The sequence below is a fragment of the Thunnus maccoyii genome, chromosome 12, assembly GCF_910596095.1.
Source record: "Thunnus maccoyii chromosome 12, fThuMac1.1, whole genome shotgun sequence".
NCBI lineage: Eukaryota > Metazoa > Chordata > Actinopteri > Scombriformes > Scombridae > Thunnus > Thunnus maccoyii.
Window position 1 is genome coordinate 6,800,810 of NC_056544.1, and position 26,628 is coordinate 6,827,437.

The 26,628-nt window shown below is 39.7% G+C and overlaps 1 protein-coding gene across 5 annotated transcripts in view; it reads left to right on the forward strand.

The window, feature by feature from the left end:
• The window catches only part of slc6a9 (solute carrier family 6 member 9), a 112,381-nt gene that overhangs the window by 65,781 nt on the left and 19,972 nt on the right, over nucleotides 1–26,628 (forward strand). For all 5 annotated transcript variants that reach the window (XM_042428951.1, XM_042428948.1, XM_042428950.1 and 2 more), the window contains 3 exons: nucleotides 21,348–21,504; nucleotides 25,459–25,590; nucleotides 26,024–26,294. In XM_042428951.1, the coding sequence (XP_042284885.1) occupies nucleotides 21,348–21,504; nucleotides 25,459–25,590; nucleotides 26,024–26,294 (560 nt within the window). The remainder of the gene's footprint in view (nucleotides 1–21,347; nucleotides 21,505–25,458; nucleotides 25,591–26,023; nucleotides 26,295–26,628) is intronic.

Here is a 26,628-nt window from a genome sequence, read left to right on the forward strand (position 1 = left end):
TGATGATGGAGTTCTGGGAGTCGATGATCAGTGGTAGTGAATGTCAGTGCTGAACATGGAGGAACCGTTGTTGGGTGGGTATCTACAAGAGGGGCCAAGCTTCTGAGTTTCTGGACTGAGAAATGGGAAAGAGAGTCAGTGATAGCATTGGAGTGACCGGGAACATGAGTTGCGTGTGATTGGTGTGTATAGGGATGCCAGATTAGGTGGTGCATGAACGGCATGATGGATGGGATGTTGGAGCCTCATTTGTTGATTATGTCTATGACTGCAAGGTTGTTTGAGTGTGTAAGGATGGACTTGCAGGAACATTCATGGCCCCACAGAGTGGCTGCAGCTATTATGGGGTTGATTTCGAAGAGAGCAGAGGAAGTGACTTGGCATTCACTTGTGAGGTCTGGGGGCCATTCTGCTATGAACCATCTTCCTCTGTAGAAACCCCCAAAACCAGGAGAAGGAGTGGCATCAGTGTATAGATGGATGTCATGTGGGTGAGTCATTTGTTCATCGTAGAAGAAGGTGATCCTGCTCCAGTTGACGAAAAGGTTGAGCCAAAGACTGAGTTTGGCGTGGCTAGATCTGGAACTGGATGGTGGAGGACACTGACATCCTGTTGTCATTTACCCTTGATGATGTAGGCTGCTGGTGCTGGTTTTGAAAAACCTGATGGGAAGTGGAGGGCCTTGGAATTCCAGTGTCAGGTGCTCCGTCTGTAGTAGGTAATTGTGTTAAATATTGACGAGAGGTGTTTGCTGAAGCTCTGATGTTTTGTGTTCTGGCTGATGACCTTTGCTTTTTTTGTTTCTCTTTCTTCTGTCTTTGAGCTGGAGGATATAGTTGAACTGTCTTTAACAGGGGCGCTGACATCACGGCGTGTTGTTGGGGTGATGACATCATCCGGAAGAGAGCTGGTGTTGATGGAGCAGTGGGCATGACAGGCTGACGTGAGAGCGTTGGAAAGCTTTGTTTTGTTGTCTGTTCTGTGAAATGGAATTCCTTTATCTTTTAGCGCTTTTTGAAAAGTGGCTACAGTCCAGTCAGAAATTTTTGATAAAGGCTGGTCATTGGGGAACCTCGCTGGAGCATGATGATGCTGCGACTATCTTTGTGTTGTGAGGCTGGAGTAGTAGGGATGATGGTGAGAGGCTGGAGTTGACCTTGGAGGTGATGTAGTTGAAGAACTGCGGCAACGGTGATGGACTGTCCTTAAATAACCTCGTCCTCTCTTCTGATGAGGAAGGTCAGCTGGGAGACATGGAAGATTTGTCAGGTGAATTATAGTCGTCTTGTATGTTGAGGAGAGATGAACCAGGCAGGACATGGACCGTGGAAGGACTGTGTTGAGGATTGCTGGGTTTACTTGCTTCCTGGACAGCTTTTGGATTATGGAAAGTGGAGTCTCAGGCACGGTGGTGGTGGAGAAGTTTTCCGCTTCTGTTGCTGGGTGTGCTGGCGTAGGCTGATGGAAACTTTGGGTGTGGTTGTCCTGATTTTGTCCAAATAGATCATTGTCTTATGGGGATAGTGAGACAAAGTCTATACTCAAGATGAGGTGAGTGGATGGATGATGTTGTTTGTAGGATCAAGTAGTAGCTCACTTTTCTGAGTGTGCTTGAGGTGATGTTGTGTGATCTCAGTTCTGGCACACAATATGAGAGTGAAAGAGGAGGAGAGGGTTAGGTGGGTGTTTTTAGGGTCTTTATGCTGGAAGTGGCGCTTTTGAGGGGTGGTCCTGCTCCTGCAACGCTCCAATAGTAACTTTGAAAACTAACAGTAGGGAGCAGAACCTAAATAATGACAACTGTCCACATCCCTCAGTTGTTAAATGTGATATACTGCTCTAACTTGTGTGCTTCACATTTCCATTGCAGCGGTGTGACTTTTTAAAAGAAGTGGGAAGTTTAAGCAAAACTCTTGAGACGAAGAGAAAAGGCTGATGAGGCTTATTCATCAGCTTTGTCATGGATTTGTAGGAAGCAAAAACCAGGGGAGAAAAGAGCTGATGATGAAGCTTGTTGAGGCAGCATGCTCACCGTGTTAGCAGGGAAAAACGAGGGGGGAAACGGCTGATAATGGTTGTCGAGGCTGCAAGTGTGTGGTGTGTGTGTGTGTGTGTGTGTGTGTGTGTGTGTATTTGCACACTCTTGTTGAAGCAGCACACTTGCAGTATGAGGATTGAGGGCAACTCCACAGAGATGATGCTTGTTAATGCTGCCTCAAGTGAGAATTGGCTAAAACAATGATGAAAACAGGGACAAACAAGAGAGATGGATAAAGACTTATGATGTAGTTTGATGAGCTTGTATTTGACGAAGAGGTTTTTGGTAAATGCCAGTAGTCATCTATCACTGTCACAATTTACAGAAATTATTTACATTAACTTAATTGGCTGAAATAAGAGTAACCTTGCTAGCAATGTATTCTGGTACATTTTTTTAAGTTACATTACTCTGATACTCTACTGTTATTTAATATTAGACTTGGCCCTAGAGAGAAAAATGGTCCCACAACCAAACTCTAAATAGAATGACATATCTGACAATCAAGGGTTGCAACTAATAATTAATTTAGTTATTGATTAATATTCTGGTTATTTTCTCAACTAATCAAATAGTTGTTTCAGCTATAAATGTCATTATGTCAAATTTCACATTAGACAATGAAATTTAGCAAATCCTCACATCTGAGTATCTGGAACCAGAGCATTTTTAGCGTTTTTGCTTGATAAATAACTTACACAATTAATGGACTATTAAAATATTTGCTTCAAATTTTCTATTTACTAACTAATGGAATAATCGTTTCAGAGTTACATTCAACAAAACAAGCCAGCGTATAACAATTTAAATCTCAGCCCAACTGCTGATTGTGGAAATAAACCCTGTATTCACACACCATTTGTTCATACCACTGGCCCTATTGGTTGCCAGTGCTCTTGTGCATTTCTGAAATATACAGGCACTTGTGTGTGTGTGTGTGGGTGAGTGTGAGGGTGTGTGGGGGGTGAGAGGGATGCAGGTGAACAGCTTGCGAGGGCCAACAGTTCCGCAGGCCAGTCTTGCGCATCACTTGACAGCCATACCCGAATGAAGGCCTACGCACAAATGAACTTGTTAAGCAAATGAGTGAACAAGCGAGGGAGGGGTGGAGGGGTGGAAGAGTGGAGGGTGGGCGCATGCGGCTCCAGCGAGTCCGTGTAGACCTGCCTGGCTGTCTGCACACATCAGCCATTACTGCCCCAAGCCCCTCTGTCTCTATCTCTTTTCTTTCCTCCTTTCTGTCACTCTGTCTTTCTCTCAAAGATCTCTCAGTATCTGTCTCTATTTCAGTCTGCCTCTTCCCATCTCTCTCGTTCACTCATGCTCATGTAATCCCATTGTTTTATTAGAGAACAGCCTATTTCTGAATTGGATTGAGAGATTATCTTCACAATGTTTTGACAGGGTGCTGTCATCCTACGCTCACATACAATGGATAGTAAAAGAGACTGTGAAGACAGATTGGTCCTCTTGTAGCATTGCAATGGATACCAAAAATAAAATAACGGATTCATGGTATTTACATGAATCTTGCATGTAGCTGACATACACAGAGAAGACAGAAAATCCTATGACAATTGCAGAATGGGTGATTATCTGAGACGATCTTGCCCAAAAATAACTCTCAGATTGTAGCATCTACATTTAAATGATGCACACACGTGCATTTGCACATGTAGAAACACACACCCAGGTCTTTGTCAGTTCAGGAAAGTTTCAATCCTTGTCTATTTCTTACGTCAAGTGCCCACCTCTTGCCCTTTGCCCTGATCACCCACCCTTCCTGACCCTTCTTAGCCCCCCCCCCTTTTTCTCTTACAAAGATGTCCACACAACTAGCCCTGCCCCTCCTCCCCCTGGGGAAGGAATTTGAGGATTCCAGCGTGGTAAACTTAGTACTACATATAAGTGTTATGGAGAAAGAGAGGCTAGTCAGTCATCAGACTATTGGGACTATTAGAGGGGTTGATGCTGCTGTAGCATCAAGGTCTTCAGTATGGAAAACAATGTCAAGGTAAGGAGTTGGTGTGTGGTGTGGTGATGGTAGTATTTGATGATCTGAACAGATTAATTGTTAATCCAATCTGAGATATAGAAATTTGAGATTATATGCATTGTGCCAAGTAGGTATATCTGTATCTCTCTTCTTATAAAAGCTTTAGGTAAGCTATAACTGAAAAAATTATATTAAAAACATTTGCAAAACTTTATATATTTATCAAGGCTTTCATTTTGTTTGACTAAACTTTGTCTTGGATTTGTGCTTCTTAATTACAAACTGAACTCCCAGCTGCCTACCTGACTAACTGGCTTGAAAACAACACAATGGGTCCATCCCGATACCCACACTTGCGATATTTGCAAGTAGTCAAGTGGCTGCTTGTGTGACGTATTATATTACTGTCACGGCGCCTGAGGACCTGTTGAGACCATAAGAGTGTGGAGGCTTATCAGAGCTCTCTGGGGCACTCTTGATTAATAAGTTCATTCCCTCACTCACTCAAATACAAATACTGTACATGGTACAATCAAGGTCAGATGATTTGTTGAAGTAGGAGTAGGATCAATCAAACAGTATTACAGTCACAGTCAGATGACAGTAAAAAAAAAAAGAAGAAAAGCTCATTCGGAAGCTGAGAGGAGAAATAAAGTTAGGCTGCCTCTAGAGCATGTAGGTTTACTGTACATTTAAGAGACATTGACAGTGTCAGATATGCGATATTACTCTTATTTGTCCCAGCAAGAAGAACAGATTCAACCATCTGTGGAGGTTATGCCATAACTTAGTGTTTGGATATCAATAATAATAATATGCTGAATCTTACGTGTCATTATATTTCAACTTCTTGTCTATTGATTATTGTCAGTTCTAAAACCAGCCTATAGGAGCACTATCGCCAACAACTGGACTGGTGTTGCGCAATATAAAGCGGTGAATTATGGGATGCAGTTGGATCAGAACATCGCTTCAAAGTGGTTTTAGGAAGAAGTGTGCATAGAGTGTGGGTTAAGAGTAGTGTGTGTTGGTATATTTCAGACGAGGGACACACACTTGCCTACTACCTGGAGGTGCGTGAGCGCACACTTAAGTTCTCAAGACAAGTGTGGGTATTGAGACAGACCCACTATTTTACAGCTGCAGAAGATATTGTTGCTTATATCCAATTGAAATCATTTGCACTTAGGTCTGGTATCAGAATTCACTTCAAATGCCACCTGACTGACCATTTGTGATCAGATTTCACTTCCACCTCAAACAGTTGAGTGGATAGGAACAAATGCTGTCAGATAGAAAGACACTGCATTGGTGCTCAGCCATACAGCTAGACAAGAGAATTTTGGTTATTTGTGTGCTGAATGAAATTATCAAGCAAAACTCACATCAGATCAAAAAAAGTAGGAGACAGCAGCTTATGGCATCACCAAGGATGCATTTTAATACAAAGTGAGTACAATAATGATGCAGCGATCCTATCCACTAGGTCAATGTTAGCGCCTTTAGCACCAACACTGACCTAATTAAGTGGATCCAGTATCAGCCATGACATAACCAATCCACATTAACTACTGTTTCTTAGTCACTCGAAGGATGGCAATCTTATCGGCACAAAAGGGTTGCAGGGCCTCAGTTGCAGAAAAGAACTTTGGCAGCCATTTAGTACATTGTCGTAGTTATATGACATAAGCTAATTGTACTCAACTGTGTTTCGGAGAATAATTACACCTGCATTTAGATCTGTCCACTTGTACATCTCTCTATTTACTTGCTTTTCACCAAGATGTAGTTAAGCAGCTGCAGCACTGGGGCAGAATTAAGAATTCTTTCTTGAGCGCTTATATTTTTGTACAATTTAACATACTTAAATAATCAAATTATGTAACATACATTTAACATAACTAAACATGGTGAGACTTAATGAGGTTACTTAATTTGTTACTGTGGAACAGCTTAGAGGCATCATGTAGATACGGGTAATTGCACACAAGCTCTGTTGGTTTCTCTTCAAGACATTCTGCTATTGTTGATGTCTTTTCTTGAGATTTAGCTGCTGACCGTACTTCACATACTGATATACATCCTGACCATTCATGTGCTTGTACCTTGTGGATGTGTAATTTATTAGGGTGTGCGCAACCAATGCTCGATGAAACACAGGGAAGTCATCATGCACACATGAACGCATAGTTAAAAGTTAGTATATCAGTACTCTCAGATGCATTTTAGTGTTGAGCGTGAACCGGACACGCCTGATTTGCTGAGCCGCTTTCTCAGTGTACGGAGTGATGTAACCCGTAAGTGACCCCTAGCTTCAGGGCGGCCATCTATCCCACCCTTTACTTTCTCTCCCCCTCCTCCTCCTCTCTCCTCCTCCTGACACCCCATCCATTGGTTTCAATTAATCAGCCGTGGAGGGGGACTTATTCAGCCCCTGCCCAATGGGATCCTTTGGTATGTGGCCCCAATGGTAGCAGGTTGAGAAGCCACGGTCTACACTGTCTTTAGGCCAATTACTCTCACCTCACAGCCCACTCATAAAGAGAGCTTTGAGCGGCCTGTTTTTGGGGGGATCCGGTGGGCTTTTTGTCCCATAATAGCCGAGTGGATTCAGTCACTGCAGACAGACATGTTTACTAAACTCTGCATAGGTGGAGCGAGGGAGATTACGTGTGCCACTTTGAATAACTGAGGCCTGATTATTTTTTTGTCTCAGAGGAAAGATCCCTAGACGATGTGTTATTTTAAGCCAACTGGTTAACTCCACATTGCAGTATGTTAGGATTTTAACTGAGTTTCATGTATTTTACATGTGTATTTGTAATTTCTATATGATAGGAGATTGAATGAATTTGAATGGAAGACAGACACTGACATGAATCGCTTGATGGCTATGCCTTGATGAGGTGGTAAACAGGCAGTAGTTATGTGAAGGAGAAAGTTGAACAAGACGTGTGTCCAGTCCCAGTTTGCAATGTTGGACACTATTGTTTGTTCACATCTGGTATGTAGAGATTTCAAGTCATATATACAATGGATGTCCTATAGTAAACAGTTATTCTCTAAAACCCCTTGACTGTTGAAAATTTAAATCTTCTACAATTCTGAATCAATTTACAAAAATCTATTTTTGTTATGTTGACAGAATGAAAAAGGCAGAATTCAACTGCGGGGCAGTGCAGGGCCACAAATAGCACATGTAATGCTATTTGTAATGATGTAATGCCTTAATAATTAGTGTTGCAAGATAAAGGTGAAGTATTTTGTTAATATGTCATATGCCATTAACTAGAGACTAACATTAGTGGCGTGGAGCACTGAACTCCAGCACTAACAAACAAGTCAACTGACCAAAATTTAAACTTAAACCAACTCTGGTCAGGCAAAGAAAATAACTTGGTTTCATCTCAAAAGCCCACACATGCAGCAACTTCTGTTTATAAATTTAACCAGTGATGTAAGTCAGTAAATTACACAATTAAAATTACAAAATTACACAATTTCGTTATTCTCATGCAGTGAGCAACAAACAAAAAGTTGCATAATCTCACACTTTTTTCTCATTGAGCCTCATCTAGATCATCTAGCTTACCTGGCAGATATGTTTTATATTGTATTTCAGTGAACCAAGGACACAAGCGAATGGTTTGGAACATTGGAGTAAAAGCCTAAAACAGTTCCCCTTTTTATTTTCTATCGAAAATTGATACTGAATTGAATCATGACACCAAGAATCGGAATCACATCAAGAGATTCCCAAAGATTCCCACTCTTTTAGTTTTCCTTGATGCACTGACTGGCACCTGATTCTGACATATTTTAGACAGTGCTTCACTCATTTTATCTTTGTTGTTTATTGACAAGAGACTCCCATGACTGTCTGATGCAAGAGAAGTACAGGCATCAAACAAACTGTGGTACTGTCATCATGGCAGAGCTCTACAAAGTACCAAAAATGCAATATGGGTGAATTGAGATCCATTGCTGGAGCTGTATGTGGAGCTGCTCAGGAACACATTTCAGATATTCAAAGCACAACGCAAAAAAGTCCCTGACTCTATTAAAGGTCAACTTTGTAGTGAGCAGATAGTATAACAAACACCATTGGATACAGATAAGTCTCTCAGCTGAGGTACCAAATGTTGTGACCACATCATATGTTTAGCAGCACATGCAGAATTATTAAAGACAAAATCACTGATGCCAGGTGTGAACTGCAATCTATTTCAACAGGATCTAGACTCAACTGGATATATATTTGAATATGGGAGTCTGGACAAGGCCATAGAACCATATATACACACTGATTTGACCCATCCCCTTGCAGTGTTTGGACAGATGTCTCCAGTCCGCCCTGACACATTCCCAGCACTTCCTTCCTGCATCACCGTTTTTCATCTTTCTTATTCCCGTGCTGTCGAGCTCCACCCCGGTTCAGCGTCACATAACAGTTTGTCAGTTTATAATGCCAGAAGCAAGGACATATGTCACATTTTTGACCCAGGTTTTGAAATCACCCGAGTTCTGCCTCATGACCGCAGTTCACTGATGCTTGTTTTAATCATAATAAATGAATGTCACAAGGTAGCACGTTACATAATACGGTTTGTTTTAGGGCACACATGCTTGTTCAAAAGTGATGCATGTTTTGGTTCAGGTGTGATCTCTCTCAACCGTCCACTCTTTCCACACACATACACACACACATACCCACATCCACTAAAAGCATTTGCCTGTTTGTTTTTGGGTTTTTTTTGCACACACGCTCGCACGGATCGCGTGTGTGCAAGAAATTAAAAAAGTAAATTTAGCAGCAGATAAAACTCCCAGCAAAGTTTTTGGCAAGCTACAGTCTTGGCTACATGATAGTGGTAATTAACAACTGTGTTCTTTAGTAGTCGCTAAACAACCTGAAAATCACATAAAGAATTTTTCTAATTCATTTATGACAGTAGACGCCTTTGAGTGTAGCTGCTCGAAACAGCTATTATCACTTTTGCATTTACAAACTAATTTTAAGCATATTGGGATTTTGCATAAAAGCATGTTTTTGTCTCAGAACATAGCCAGTGGTTGCTTCTGTCTTACAATGATCATTGCACACAGTGTTGTGTGTTCAACATGGTATTCCCAGAGACCAACTGTGTTAGAGGTGTTAAATGATAACCATGTAATTACAGAACTGTGAAAATCATGTGTGGAAATATCTACAGTAACTATTCCACTTACACCTCAGTACAAAATCCTATTTATTACATTTTTACAGTTTTTTCTTGCTAAACCTTTCAAACAAAAAGCAGAATCATTTTTCTGTCCCATAACATTTATTTCTTACTCTTTCAGACACACATCACACAACAATCAGATATAAAATGCACATGTAATGCTATCATTTCCTGCCTAAAAAAGCAACTCAAAAGTTCATTGATGCAGACAGAGAGACAGCTTCCCCTGTGAGAGAGGGAGAAAGCACTGAGCTGTCAGTAAAATGCCATTGCTCTATAGGAGGTGTTGCTAAATAAAATTCTTTCAGACTGGAAACGGCACGCACAGTCAGCAGTTGCATGATATTAATAAATCACATTTTGTAGGAGAGATTATCAGGCCTTTGCAGAAGTCTGCACTCTACTAAATGCTTTCTTGTAATTGTATGATGACTTGTGATGTACCTTTTTCATAGCTCAGGAGATGACCCAATGGAGTGTGAGGTATATGCAGTGAACATAGAGAACTTTGAAAATAGGAGAAGTACTAATACAAAGTGAATTGAATCTGCAAGGCAAATATCTTCACTCGCCTTTTTTATACTGTCCAAACCACTTTTCTAAGTCCAAAAGTAAACAAAAAGAAAGGAGAAAAGACTATCCCAGAGTAGCCTGTGTGTGTTGCCGTAAACTGAAAGTAGGTGTGTAGTTCTTGCAACACTCCAGTGGACAGTGTCTCTTACCGACATGGCTGTCAGCTGTCAGGAGATGTCGTTTTGAAAGGTTTGTGCTGCTGTCTGTCAAAATGTGTGTGTCTATGTGTGTACATGCATTCATGAAATCCTTTGTATGTCCTACAGTGGTGTGTTTGTGTGTATGTGTGTGTCTGAAGCGGACTATGAGAGGGCAACATCTTTAAGAGGAAACACAGGAGAGGCAAAGCGTAGCTGGGTTAAACTTAAATTACTGTTGCTGTGAGAGCAAAACCGATAACGTATATATTTCATGTGTCTGGTAATATATTTATGATATTTTTACAAAATGAGATTATGACACATGACTCTGATACTGATCTTGATACATTTTCACTGTGCTGTTACTGTCTGTTGTGTACAGTCAAGATGTTTGATGCGTAGCCAGCGATGACACATCACCATAGTAGTGACTTAAAGGCAGAGTCAGCCATTCTGGAGAAAGACTGTTGATATTTGAACTTAACACTTAAACAAATACATACTCCTTCAGAGCATGAAGGGACGTGTATTGCCAAGGCAATGACCAAAAGAGAAATATGGCGGAATCCAGATCGATTAGTCAGCTGTAGAGTTACTGGTGTTCCTCTGACACATTATCATGAAAAAAATTTGTCTCATTTGAGCACAACATGTCATCCACACTCTCAGCCTCTCTGCGGCCTCCCCACATCTCAATCAACCTGCGTTCAGCGTCTCTGTCCACAGAGGCAGCCGTCCGTCAGCTGCAGCTCCTGGGGAGCTGAGAGGACAGCGGTCGGACAAACTGCCTTCACCAGGCTGACTGACAGCAGAAATCAACTGAACCAAAATAGCTTGCATGTCGGGTCCACGGGAAGAAATCAACAGTGTTTGTATTTATTGATTCATTGATACGGTTAATAAGTTCAAAACACATATACAACAGGATATTTGCGTGATTTAAACAGATTAGGCTAAAAAAAACACGGGGGGTCTCTGTGAGACTGTCTCGCATTCAGTGTAGATTGATACATTTAATAAAATGGAAACGTATCTGTTCCGTGAGAAAACGCTTCCTATGTCAACCGGCCACAGCTTCTCTCTCCCAACATTCAACGAGTGATGGAGATGGGTGACTGTCATATCCTGCTCCGATGACTTCCCCCTGTCCTGTGCACTAGGCTTGCTGCGGTAGTCGGTGTTACTGGTGTTTCATGGTGTTTCATGGTGTTTCATAGTGTTTCATGGTGTATTACGGTGTTCGGGCATATACCGATTACATTACTTGCCCAACGCCTCCATTGTTTTGCTTTTTTTAATAAAATTAAAACCTATTTAGTTCATTTTCACATATCAGTGCCCACGTCCATCAAAAAAAAAAAAAATCAAAATTTGTAAATTTTTGTAAATTTCTAAGTGTATTATGAATACTAGGTCGGACACTACATTTATAAACTAAAGTGTTTACTCCGTCCACACGCAGAGTGAGACGTCTGTCCTCCCTTCTGCTCTCTGCTATAAACACATATGTAGCTGTTGGTGAGCAGCTGCTCTCATGTGTCCCTTGGTGTCTTTCTCCGGATGGCAGGCGGGTTGCTCCAGTTCTGGTTCTAAGCGGTGGTTGTTCTCTGGCGTCCCCTGAACGTCTGTGTGCACCGCAAGCTGGCTGTACACAGAAGAGAACCTGCTGTTGATCCTGAGCAGCAGCAGCCTGAAGCCCGCGGTCACAAACTCTAAGATTTAAAGATCTAATGTTAAAGATCAAAGTAAGCGCTCTACAGCTATTGAGCATCATCAACAAATATCATGTCTCATGAAATGTCCGGCGTAACCAGTAACTCCAGTGTTGTCACGATTTTATTAACCGGTGGGAAATTTTCTTCACCATGGCACCCCTACTGAGCATGAGCACTAACCCAGCCTGCTGATTGGTTGGAATAGTGTTGTGTGGCTCAGTCTGAGCCACTTTGTTTCCCATTTACAGAGCCAGGGCTGTGTATGAACACCAGATTTTTTTTTTTTTTTTTTTTAGCGTGCACACATAACTGACAGCTGGCGGACCATGAAGAGATATTCACTGAATTTGACAAAATGTGTGTTGAACAATCTTTCTCCAGAATCACTGACTCTACCTTTAAAGTAGATTTTTACCTTCATCTTTTCAGAGATAAAAACATACTTATTTATCTTCAGCAATGCCCTATTTCTCATTTACACATATTCACACATTTATGACAGGTACAACAACATTTTTGTGCTTGTTGTCGGTGAGCAGTTAGAGACGCACAGTTCAAGGGAAACTCAAAACTAGTTTTTGAAGGTTCTGCATTCAATGTTCCCGCCTACAAATGGTGAATCGTTTATTCCCTTCACATTACACCTGTAGGCCTTTGTAGGGTGACACGTTTTTGGATAAATCGCACTGATCCCACCTTATGTCACTTCCAGTCTGAGCTTTCGCAACGCAGATCAGCATTTCTCTTTGCATTCACATTTGAGGCACTGAGCTGGCATTAGCCTTTGCACAGTCAGCTTAGCAGAAAGGAGAGTCAGGGACTCTGTATGTTGTCAACAGCTGTTTGACAGGCTATGGAACCATAGGAGACGGGACTAACCTGTGAGAATATGATTACTGAATAGTGAATCACTAGACCAGCGTACTGCTGCCAGCAAGAATATTTTGTAGTGTTTGTGGTGAATGTGAGAGCAGACCCAAAAGAAAACAGTGACACCCCATGTTGATCAGAATAAAAATCAGCACCAAAATTTGATGAAGACAATATTTCAGTCAGCTAATCACATGACCTGTCATACTGTCATTTCAGTCAAATGGCATGCAATGCAAAACAGTCAAATGGCAAAATGTTGAATGCCTGTCAAACAGCTACAGGCACAAATTGCTCCTTTAAATGTCAACGTTCCTCATAAACCTTTTTATTAGACATTGAATGACAGTGTCACAGATGTATTCTGTACCTAATCAATCCATTGCATCACAGACCAGAATTATATTGAAGAAACCATTGTTTATAGAGCCAGATGAAAAACAGGTTAGGTGCATCTTTTTGTGTGTGTCTATGAATGTTTCTGTAAAATAGTTTATATCTTTGGAAACCTCCTACATTGAATATTTATACATATACCGCAAAGCATATTTTAAGTGACACTAACGTCATATTCAGTCAACATGAAAGCAGTAGCAGTTGCAAGGAGCAGTTAACATTTGAAATATGCCAGTTTAAGTGTTGTTGTTTCTAAAAGGTGACTAACAACACCTCAGCTGTGTCGATCTCATGCTTGTTGCCTTTTGGGTGGCAATTTTTCAGTTGCTATTTTTACGGCTTTAACGTTCTTAACTCAGTCCACAAAGGGTTTACCGGCTCAGTTCTTTTTCCAAGTAGGGAAACAGCAATTTGCAAATGGGATCATTTTCTCCTGCTCATATTGACGTGTTTTACTAATCAAATCAAAACCCAGGCTTGCAACCCATGCATGAGCGTGCAAGAGCCCTGTAGGAATCACAAATCTAACTATATCAACATAAGTAGCCACAAATTGCTGTGAAATGTTACCGCAGATCACAAAGTCCTGTGAACTCACAAATCTGCCACCAAAGTCAATGTGTCTTGCTCTAAATCAGTCTAATAGGCTTCTCCTTGTGTTAATTTTTATATTCCTGAAGCAGCAGCAGCAAAGATAGAAACAGACAGACATGAGTTTCAGTGAAGTCAACACTGTGACTCAAAAGAGACCTTGGGAAGAAGGGAAAGTTGCAAAACTAAAAGGAAGGAAAGACAGGGGAGGCCATGTGTGGTCTTATGTAAAGCACAGATGGTCATAGAGAAGCATGTGACAGAGAGATGGAGGGATGGAGGGATATGGAGAGAGGAGTGTCTGTCTGACTGACCAGGGGGCTCCCGGGAGCCAACACCACAGGCTACAACACCTGGGCGGAGAGAGGCAGACATCGGACATGGGGTCAGTCAAGGGAGAGAGAGATGTCATGAAAAACACAGTTCAACTTTTGAACTGAAAGTTAAGCTAATAAATCGTGTTTATAAGGCTCTGATTTCTACTACATCTGAGCCTGCAGACAGCCAGTACTATGTTGACCTTCATTGGAGTCAAAGGTTCAAAGGTTTTATTTTAAACATATAGAGTTATATAGTGATGTATTGTTTTGCAGTGAAATGACGTTCTGGTAGCTCCAAGACTGTGTAATATTAGATAATATAAGAAGAGGAGATTATAAAGAAATGTAAAAAGGAAAGATTTAAAGACACATTAAAATATATTTTTTTAAATTGTACAAATAAGCATTAAAATATAGATAGAAATAATTGAAAAGAGTTTTAAGATTTTTATTTAAATTTACATAATCAGAAAAAAGTACTTAATCTTTAGTACTCATCTGCTAATTGCTAATCTGCTAATATGCTAAACTAAGATGGTAAACTTAAATGATGCTGATCCACTGATCTACTAAATACAGATCTGGTGGACTGGATTTTTGCATCCCCAACGGTTGTTTTTCTCTAACAACATTTAGAATGGGAAAATAAATGCAAAGTAAACTCCTTTTATAATGTCATCATAATAATTTTATTGACATCATATCAACAAAATCCTTTGTATAGTGATTTATTGTATATTGTATTGCACGGTTTCAGTGTTCACTTTGAATCCATCTTCAGTTTTGCACAGCAGTATTTCATGGTGACTGCCTTTATGTGCAATTACACAGGCAGTCATCATTTCAGAGTATAAACTTCCTTATCAGAGCATTTTAATGGTGACCGATTTCCTCTCCTGTCTAATTAAATCAAATCAAACTATCAGAAGCTATAATTCAATCTTAATAATGATTACTTCTGTTCAGCCATGCATACATGTATTTTCTTATACAAGATACATTCAGGGTTTTTAAAGGATTTCCACATCCTGGACCAGTTGAATTAAGTGCATAGCTCCAACACTGTGAAAGAGCATGCTCTTTCAATGTCCACGGTTTCTTTTGAATTCAGTGACTTTGCCGCTAAATATAAACTCCATATAATTCACACTGTGTGCTTGTCTTGAACATGTCAGGTGGAGTTTTAGAAAGCATACCCCAAAGACTCATGGCTCATTGCTATTCCCAGTTTCTCGTCTCTTGCTCTGTCTGTCAGGTTGTAGACCTAAGCCAACCTGTCAACCTGTGTGTTTATGCGTGTGTGTGTGTGTATCTTCTGAAGGCACACACCTGGTTGCTGATAAGGAAGTCAGATGGTCAAGATGTACAGCTGAGCACTGGATGCAACAAGAACACACACAGCTGCACACTGTCTCTGTGTCTCTGGCGGTCCTTTTCCTTCCAAAGTCAACTCCAGACGGAGAAGTCGTAATGTGCGACCCGCTGTGATGGCGGCCTCACCGCTGGGGTTTTCTACTCGCACACTGCTGTGACCGTGGTTTCACTCTGAGCATCTCCTCACCAACAACACTCGTGTTTGCTGATCTTCCTGTTTGTCCCACCTGCAGCCTTCAGTCCTGCACAAAGAAAGGTCAAGGATGCTGAAGAAATGCTCTTTGTTTTGCCCTCCTGACATGCAAGCACAGCCAGACTCAAAGACAAACTACAGAGCTTTGGGGAAAATATAGCGGCTGTTTGTTTTATGTGGTTGTTGCTGTTTTGCTGTCCAATTCTTTTGTCTCTCATTAGTCACGCTTGGCGCTGCCTCAAAGTTGAACTACAGCACCGTGGGGGCAAAATGTGGAGGTTGTTTTTAGTTGTTGTTGTTGCTGTAGACATTTTTTGCTGATGAACATGATGTCTCACTCTGTATCAGAAGCAGTGCCCATCTGTGAGAGATGGCTTCTCTTTGTGTGTTTGTGTGTGCGTTTTTGTCTGTGCAACATACTAAAGCTACAAAGATTAGTTGATTTAAGTTGCCAACTATGAAATGAGTTTCTATTTTTGTAATTGACTCATTGTTTGGAGTCATTTTTTAAAGAAAAAAAAAGTCAAAATTCTCTGATTTGTATCTTATAATATAAAAATAATATTTTCTGGTTTCTTTAGTCTTCTGTGACAGTAAACTGAATATCTTTGGGTTTATGCAGTGTTAGTCAAGACAAACAAGACATTTGAGGATGTCACCTTGGAAACAGTGATCAACATTTTTCACAAATTTATTGACATTGTATAGACCGAAGGACTAATTGATTAATAGAAAAAATAATCGACAGATTAATCGACAATGAAAATAATCGTCTGTTGCAGCCCTACAACGTACTAATCTGAAACATCAGTCTGTTGGTGACTGTGACATTCCACTAAGGAAACTTAAATATTGAAGTTATCAGATTGAAACATTTACACACTGTTGTGCCACAATCTAATTAAGAGAAACTCATTCACAAGTGATGAGTGCTGGTTAAAAAGGGAGAATGTCAAAGCTGAGGCAAAGAAATTCTGCTAAATAAACAGAACTCTGTTTAAACAATCAGCCTGAAGGGAACAGTCGACCCCGTGAGAATATGGAAGGCAGGTCGGCAATTACTGAAATAAATGACCTGGGTTAAGAGTTGTGGAACTGAAAAAACGAATGAATGCAGCAGAATCACGGATTGCAGAAAATAAAGATCACCAAACACTGCAGCAGCAGAAACAATTGGAAGCAAAATGTGAAGATCTTGAGAGCCGAGCCTGCAAGAAGAATCTGAGGATCTATGCTGTGCTTGAACCCTGCGAGGGAAATAATATGATTGAATTTTTGGAGAGACTGATATATGTGAAATTAGACAGAAGAGATGAACTGAACATAGAAAGGTCACATCGGGCATTTGGGCTGAAGATGGAACAGATTAAGATTTTCTGACCTGTGTGTTTAAGCTACACGCAAAGTACAAGGAAATGAGAAAACAGCTTCATGACAGAAAAATCAAGAAATGTATTGTTTTTCCCGCAAGATTGAAATATTCAGCAAGGATAGGAATAATAAAATGTTCAACAACTTTCAAGCAGCAGCAGACAGCCTACTGGAGTTTGTATTCAACATAGAGATTCCACTGGAGGAACCAGACTAGGAGTCAACACTCCAGTCAGTGGATTAGTGGACACCTCGCTCTACAAGAAGGAGATCGCCAGACAGTGAATTTCTCTCTACATCCACATGGAAGACCAAAGGAATGATAAGGTACATTTTTATCCCAAGAAACAAAATAGATCCTTATATACTGTTGGGGATTTGACTGTGGACAGTTTTAGAACTTTAACTCCTGTGTGAAAGTCAAACCTTTAAAAGATTAATTCCAACTGTAGAAGTCTTTAAACATGTTAGGTTAAGAACGAATGAGGCAATAACTATTTAGAAATGACCTGTAGAGGAAGACTGGAATGCAGTGTATGTATGACGAAGAGGTGAATGTTGCATATGATACATTTATAAAGATATTGACAGTGATAATGAGATAAGCTAAGTAGGAATATTATTTAACATATACATTTGTTTGCAGATGATAGAATTTTGGATAATAATGAAGAGGAAGTTGTTAAACTTAAGATGGGGTTTGATTTAAATTAATTATCATTAAATGTGAGTAAAATCAAATTTATGGCTTTTGGGAATCAAAAGAAGGAGGATGAAGTTACAGTATCTTTAGATGGAGTTAATATTGAAAGGGTATCAAAAATCAATTTTTGGGTGTAATTATAGACTACAAACTCTCTTGGAAACCTCTTCAAATTTTTCACTTATTTTACCATATTTTTGTTACTGTATAGAGATGTGGGGCAATACATATACAACTAATAGAAAACAATATGAATTATAAATAAGGTGGACTTAATGGAGCATACAACAGACTTTGTCAAGTCAAGGGTGATGAAACTGAAAGATTTGGAATTGAAAATTGTTAGTTATGTATAGAGCAAAAAATGATTTGTTGCCTGGAAATTTTCAGAGCTTGTTCATGTTTGGATTAGTTGATGCGGATCACAGAAGGAAGTTATTATTATTATTTATTTTTTATGTAATACATTGAAGCAGATGTGTAATTCAGTGTGTGGAGTCAAGCTGTGGTATTCTCTGGGGAATCATTTCAAATGTTGGTCGACTATTATTCACTTTAAGAAAATGTATAGAGACCAAGTACTTGGATAATATAAACTAAATGTGTAATATTTATGTTAGCTCTTCCATCTTTGGTCACATATGAGTGTTTTGATGTGTGCATGTGTCTTACATGATTGTTAAAAGTACTGGCCAGACTCTAGACTATCTATGTTGTTATTTTGAGATGTGTGGCAGGTAGATTTGTTTCTTGTCCCTGCTCTTTCTTGATCATGAAATGTACTGTATATTATGTTATAAATTGTAGCTTATATTTTGTGTAAAAATCTTGTTTCTGAACTATACACTGAAGTGATTGAAAAAAGAATAAAAAAAGATAAAACTTGGTGTCCTGTGTCGGTTTCATACAATTAGAACAAATATAAAGGTCACTTAATTGCTCTTATATAAACTCTACTGGAACAACTTGTTCTCAGACAACGCTGTTAACAAACCCCGCTGCGGGCAGATGAACTGTGATACTCAAACTTTGAGGCATAGCTGACAAAGCAAGCCTTCTGTGCTCATGGTGAAGTTGTCCACAGGCATGTGTTACCTAATGAATGTTATCTGAGAATTATATGGTTTTAAATAATTTTTTACAGCATAATTAACAGTTTTCTGCAACAAAGACAAGTGTTTTTATGACCAGTGTTCACATTTTGGCAGATGCAAAGCTTTTCGTATTGCAAATGTGAGGACATTCATTCACTGAGCCTTTGCAAAGCAGGCTCTGCTACACACAGATAACATAGGCAGCATGAATGAATGAAGTTTTTATTATTGTGTCATGCATACAACTATACCCAGCCACATAAATTTACATAAGTCAGAAGCAGAGTGCTGCATATACATTTTCAAACAATACTATAAAAATGTCCAAAAATAGAAAACCAACTTTAACAATCAAGTCTTCAGACCTTCATTGTCTATAACAAAATTCTTAAACCACTGGCAAACACATATAATACTGGAAAAATCAGAGTAAAAACCAGTTAAATAGTCCATCTTCCCTTCTTGTCCAGGTTTTAGGAACAGAGTTAGCAACTTAAACACATTGGAAATTAAACAACCATTTTTAGTCATCTGTACACCAGAATATTTCGGGGTTTTGTAGAGACATTTCATGGAAAATTTACCCTCTTAAACCATCATAGTTTGCACAGTACAATGTTTGTACACATCTCACACAATCTGTTTTCCTCCTGAACATTTTTGAATCTGCCAATCTCAATGGCCAGAGGAAGAATACCAGCTCTGAACTGCAACTAAAGGTTGTTGGTTTCTAGATAATTAAGATATAACATGTGATTCAGTACTAAACTTTTGTTTGATATGCTTAGAGTAGATATACAGCATATCCACCCACTCAGAAATTGAGTAGAGCTCTTTCATGTGAGGAAATCTATGAACCTTCAGAAAACATTGTATAGCTTGATTCTGTATGGAGCCTGCAATTTGATTTCTTTTAATATCCCTGCAGCACAGTTTAGTATATGGGAGACTCGTGCATTGTAAAGTTGGGTATATGTAGAATAACCAGGTTCATTACATTATATCAGTTTGTTTATGACTGATCTTAGAGCAACAAATCAATTTGTCTATCTTTTGCTCTACAAGTACCCGTTTTTCCACTTGAAAAAAAAAGTACAAATGATCAAAATTAGCAGTATTTATTTTCTGCTGGAGCACGAGTGTCTTCATGTGTGCCCACAAGCACACAGACAGACACAGCTGAGGTTACGGAGGAGGTCAGGAGAGAGGGACCATCTGATGCCAGCAGATGGAGTGATGGAGGGAGGGAGGAGAGGAGAGGAGAGGAGAAGCTCGAAATCAGGACGACAAGACCAAATGCTTATCGGCTGTTCTTAAGGCACTGATTTCACTTTACATCCTGTCTGCTTGAGTGTGCCCACCTCATGTTAGACTTTGGGGTAGAAGAGATAGTACTTAAGAGTATATTTAACTCTGAGCAGGCCTGAACATTTGGTGCCCTAGTAAAAGTACTACACATTAATTTATTACAAACAAGAAAACGATCTAATAATAAATCAACACAAATAAACAACTACGCTAACAAACTAATAATAAATAACAAACAACAAAATAATAACTATTTGTTAGATGTAGCTAAATTTGCATTTTGGTGTATTTGGACTAAGGGTGAGAACATTTACACTTTTTTGTAAACGATTACACGTCCATTTTTATATAATTTCTTTAGATTGTAGGACCATATCTGTGATGCTTATCAATGGTTATTGTTTTTCTTTATCCATTCCTTTTGTGCACAAGTTGTCTATTTAAAAAAACGGGTATCGTGCACAGCCTTTTTCTGAACAATTATAAATTCACCAGCGAGTACACATGTACTCGTGTATATGTTCCCAATCCTAATTTGGACAGCCTGCCCTGAGACTTTTTTCATTTATACCCAGAATAAATACACACACACGCACCTTCCGACAGGTACTGTGAGGTAACAGTAACGTAGCGTTACCAGCTGAGCTGAGCTAACACTAATCTTATACCACACACAATGGCTATAGCTCGCTACACTACACCAAAACTAGTCTAACATCGTTTACTCAAATTTAAATTTCATGACTCAAGAAAAATGACGCAAATTACTGTATAGCTGAACTTGTGCTTTGTATGATTTGCTCCAAATAGCCTAATGACAGTTTTGATTGAATGGCAATAAGGTTTATGTTGTTAGCTAACATCACAGGATGGATTGTAATAGCTTAGGTGATCCTTTGACTTTTCCTCTAGAGTCTAGCACTTTTTTTTTAATTTCCAATACTTGATTTATGACAAATAAATTGTACAGAACTAATGACATTCCCATCAAAATCAGCTCTACTTTGTATTGAGTATTAATGAGCAAATGTTGGTATGCTAACATACCAAACTAAGATAATAATCATTAGCCCATACCAGCTACACATGAGCATATGAGCATTGTGACCAAGAGCATGTTAGCATACTTACATTAGCATTTAGTTCAAAGCACTGCTCTATGCAGTATGTGACTGATCCCCGTTAGGAATCAGGTTTCAAGTTAATACTGTGGTCATGAAATATTAGCAACATACTTTGTATGGTACAAATTTAAACTGCAGCAGGAAACCTTGCAGCACCCATTCCTGATTTATGTTTGTAAAAGAAATGTGATGTAACCTGCCTATAGTGCAACTCTGTTTAACTCTGTTGGACCTGCTGCTACAGCACTATCACAGAAACACATTCACTTGTCCATCACCTGAAGTCACCTCTGTCTCTTTGTGTCTTTGTTGTAGAACGGAGCAGTTCCAGGCGAGCCAGTGAAGAAGGATGAAAACTCCCGGAGAGGGAACTGGGGCAACCAGATTGAGTTTGTCCTCACCAGTGTGGGCTATGCTGTGGGTCTGGGCAATGTCTGGAGGTTTCCCTACCTCTGCTACAGAAATGGAGGAGGTAGACATTTTAATGTAGAGCAGAGCTCATTTTTCTTGATTCATTAGTGGTTGGCATATTTGTGCTGGCCAGTTACACACCACATAAATGGAGTACAGTGCAGCTTAAGTACTTTACTTTTTTACATTAAAAAAAAGCATACAGCACATAAAGGGAAGATGGATTGAAAGGAGGTCAAGTGTAAACATTGTACAGAGCAGAGCTGATTAGCTGATAGTTGAATCCTGAAAGAATTACACACTGTCTACTCAGGTTGTGCAGCAAAAGCATGTTAGCACAATCACTGTACTTACATGTTTAGAATCAAATAGAATTGGAAATCTGCAGCCTGTTTGTAAGTAAGGAATTTAAAGCTCCAATTAGCAATATATTTGACATGACCACTGTGTCATATATAATGTTTTGGTTCACTGGTGCATATGGTTAACTCCCAGTAGCTTACACAAAACCCAGTATGTAAAATCAAGCCCACTGTATGCTGCTTAGTGACATGCCAAAGAGCTGCAGAACAACACTAATGAAGAGAGATGAACAGATTTTCCTCAGGAGTTGGTGGTCCAAGGGGATGTCTGTGTTTGCAAACATGTTAGCCCCTAAACATGTTAACAGAAGGTGAACAGCACAACAGCAGCAGCTGCAAACCCCACAGCCCCATACACAATGGATGTAGTTGCACACTTAAGGGTGCACCCTTCACTTCTAACAAACATCATTGTGAGTCGATCATCACACGACTGTTTGATTTACCCTTCAGTTTGAATAAATGCAGCTGTCTACATCAGCCATGTAGTGGCTCGTGCTTAAAGGACAGGTTCACAATTTTTCAAGCTTGTCTTATAACAGTCAGGTGCCCAAGTGAACATTGAAATAGGTTTTTCTTGCTGTAATCAGAAGTTCCCATCATAATGCACTTACAGTGTAAATGATGGGGGCCGAAATCCACAAGCCAACTTCTGTTCAAAAATGTATTTATATAAATAGTCTAAAATATAAGCTTTAGATAAACTTTGAAATGCATTTTTGCACAAAATGACTGTGTGGACACACTGTGGATTTTGGCCTCCACCACTTACATTGAAAGCACATTTGAAGGGGATCATTCAATAGCCAGTATGAACAGGAGGAATGATTACAGCAAGAAAAACTTCCTTCAATGTTAATGTGGACACCTGACTGTTGTTTTAACACTTGTGAACCTGCGTGCGTAACTGCAGCTCAAAGCATTTTTTTAGGCATTGACTTTTGCATAACCACCTTATTGTTTATTGGGCTGTGAGTTCTGTCAAAATGCGTCTGAGTGCATAGAACAGATCCAGCTGCTGCTGCTGACGTGCTGCTTCCGCTGTGCAGCCGCTGTATTCAAGATATAAGAACATGATGAGAATAAAATATATTTATATATATTTTGTCTGTTTTGGAGTCATCTGCCCCCTTGTTAAATGCATCCTAAATCTCAGGATTAAATAGACTAAAACATGCTCTAAATACCTTTGTATAGTATCTTGCTTAGATAATATACTAGAAAAGCACAAAGTACAGTGAAAACTGTCAGTTTGGTCAAGGTCCCCTAACTCAGTGACTCAGACCTTTTTCTTGGCATCACTCACCACTTCAGTTCATATGTTTACGCTGCAAATATTTTGATTAGTGTTATGCATGTAGAAGACCTGCATTCCCATACAAGGGCTCAGTATATATAGGCCATGCATTAGCTCATACACAGCTGCCAATAGTTCAGAGCGGACAGGAGAGCTGAGCCATACCAGCTACTCACACTCAGTGATAAGGTTTAGGTACTGTACAGTATCAGCTGGTTGCAGCGACCTAGTTCTCAGACAATCGTACAAACACACACACACACACCTACGGATGTTCCCTTGTAGATGGCTGTCTGGTTTCTGGTCCAGTCTGAACCACTAGAGAGCTGTTGCAACACTGAACAGCCTCAGCTGCACACTTGGTGACCTCTATGCTCAGTCATGGGAGGTTACTATGACAGATGAGGTTTATGTTTTTTTCTTTTTTTGGGTGGGGGGCATTACAAAATCCTTTATGTTTACATATATATATATATGTAAACTTAAAGGATTTTGAAAGGGGTAAAAAAAAAATATCTCCAACAGTTAACTTTTTTTTTTTTTTGTCTTTTTGAGCTCCTCATCATGTGTGACAGTGGTCATTCTTAGCTGCTTGACAGATGAACTACCTCACTGTCCATTTCTACATTAAAAACGTTTTCACGAGCAGAAAGAAACATTACATGAGCTCCTGCAGGTTAAACTGAGCTAACAAAGCACTTTTAGGTCTGACTAACTCTAACAGACACACTATAGACAGACTTAAAAACACTTACTAGCCCTGCAACATTAAGGCAAGAAACAACCCATAATGCAACACTGATACTCTGATGTTGTGAATATGAAATTGTCTAGTTCTCGGATTTTATTTTTTATTTTATTACTTTATTTGACAGGGGCAGTGCATATTAATAACATTTCTGAAAATATGCCAGAGTTAGCCAGAAAGGCTAATTTTCATCTGTTGTCCCTGGGCAGACAAAAAGTTAGAAGCACAAATATCACGAATAAAAGCGTTGAAAATACAATCAACAATAAAAGCGGTGAAAATATGCCAATACAATCAAGCCTGCACTGCATAGAGACAAGAAAGACAGCTTAAGACACACAAAATCAACAATAGCATGACAACAATCAACAAATAGGATGACAGCCAGTCAACAAATAGCACAACAACACAATGTCAGGACTGGTAAAGTGGTCCAATGCGGTATTTATTCTGAACATGTGACAATCTAATTTGTTATCTTCACCAGGCGTAATCCTGGTAGCAGATCCTGCATTTGGTCGTGTGTGTGCATGTACGTGTCCATCCATGTGTGTGTATCTGTCCACAGCTAATCTCACATACTACTGGACCCATCAGCCTAATATTCTTTGTGCACATTTATGATTGTATGCCCAAGGACCTCTCATGGTTGCAGTGATTCACGATTGTTGAAAAACCTATTTTATACTATGTTTTATACCGCCATTGACTGCTGACTCACTCCTCTTAACTGGCTGATACGGGCCACAAGTGATCAAGAACTGCAGCAAAAGACATTTCCAGCAAGTCTGTTGCAGGCCACATTTTGGCCTTTGTCGTGACTGAAAAACTGACATCCATAGAAAAGTTTGATTTCATCTTGAATGGGAGCATCTGCAGATTAATTCCATACCTGATATGTTATGATCCCCTAAAGTTTGGCACGATACAAGAATAATCCGCGTTTTTATTAACTTCGCCACCATCTTGATAGTAAGGGAGCCGGGTGGGACAATTGAGTGAGATTCAACTCTTCTTTGTTTGGGAGGAGAGAGGGAGGTAGGGAAGAGTTTTATTTTGTGTGGTGTGTTACAACAAAATGTTCTAAATAAATAACAATGTTTAAATTGAGAAATGTGGACTTATCATCCTGTTTATTGTTTCCTTATTAAGTTTATACAGTTAGGTGAACCCAGCACGCTCGATAACAATACCATTACACTATGAGACTATACATGCAACCAGACACACCTGGTGGAGATCTGCACTCTTCTAGTTTAGTAATGGACGTTACTGCCAAGATGATTTGCTTTATTTCCACACAAATATATGTCACATTTTCATAATTATATGTAAAATATACTTATGTAGTACATACAACATATTCTTTAGTTCTGTGTTATACCTGTACAGTAGTTATTGTCTCTATCACTCAACAGTGCGGGATGGAATTGACATTTTACCTGTTACACTCAGCTACACTAGCAAATTATTTTCCTGTCTGCCTCCAAAAGTAATAAATACTTAAGTTAAACAAATTTGGGCACACACAAAACATTATTTTTCTTTCCTTCAGATGCTTTTGACAGACAGTGACTGAGCGCCTGTCCTATTGTTTCTCCCCCCCAGGTGCCTTCATGCTACCATACTTTATCATGCTGGTGTTCTGCGGCATTCCTCTCTTCTTCCTTGAGCTGTCCTTTGGTCAGTTCGCCAGCCAGGGGTGTCTGGGAGTCTGGAAGATCAGTCCTATGTTTAAAGGTTAGTGTGTGTTTCAATTACATTGTCAACATAAATATCTGTTGACATTTTTTCAGATTTTTTTTGTCACTACTGATCTAAAGTTACAAAAATATCTCAAGACTGAAAGATCACAAACTTTCATCCAGTTCTAACAGGTCACTTATGTAACTAAAATGATAAACTGAGACTTGACAAAGAAGAAGGCAGATGGAGTTGCTATGTAAGCATAATAAGTTTAAGTGTAAGATTAGAAGTGAGTTTATTATAAAGGATTCACATTCAGCGGCTTGTTACTGAGAGAGAGTTACTGGCTTCAAAAATAACAGTAGCTTAGAACTTTTATAGTAGGATGCAGATTCTAAGAAGTACAAGTCTACAATTTGCTTTATATTCAAGTTCTAATGTTCCTCCTCTGTATTTTCACCATCCTATCCCCCCCTCCTCCCCACAGGTGTAGGCTATGGCATGATGGTGGTGTCCACCTACATTGGGATTTATTACAACGTGGTCATTTGCATTGCCTTCTACTACTTTTTCATGTCTATGACAAACTTGCTGCCATGGACATACTGCAACAACCCCTGGAACACGCCGGACTGCAGCGGGGTGGTGGGCAACCCGCTCAACACCAGCCTGGCGAACGCTACAAGTACCCTGGTAGCAGGGGTCTCTGAGGTAGTCAACCGCACCAAGAGGACCAGCCCCAGTGAGGAGTACTGGAAGTAAGTCGTGGAAGTACATCATCTTATTGTATCGGGAGTAACATATAATGAGTCCATCTGTACTTCAGTTCAGTTTAATATTTTGCACATTCATTTGAAATTTGAATAATAATTGCCAAGTGCAGCATGGTAGGTCTTAGGGGAATGGACTGTGTGGGTGTCTTCATGCACACCTGCTATTTTGGTTCATGTATGTGCAGCAGCGCACCATGCTAAAGAGCTGAGTGAAGATGAATATAGATCAGCGGGTGTGGTGATTAATAAATACTCTCTCAGCCAGTCACATCACTGCTCTCATAGCTCTGAGACAGTTGTGCCAAACACAGTTAAACAT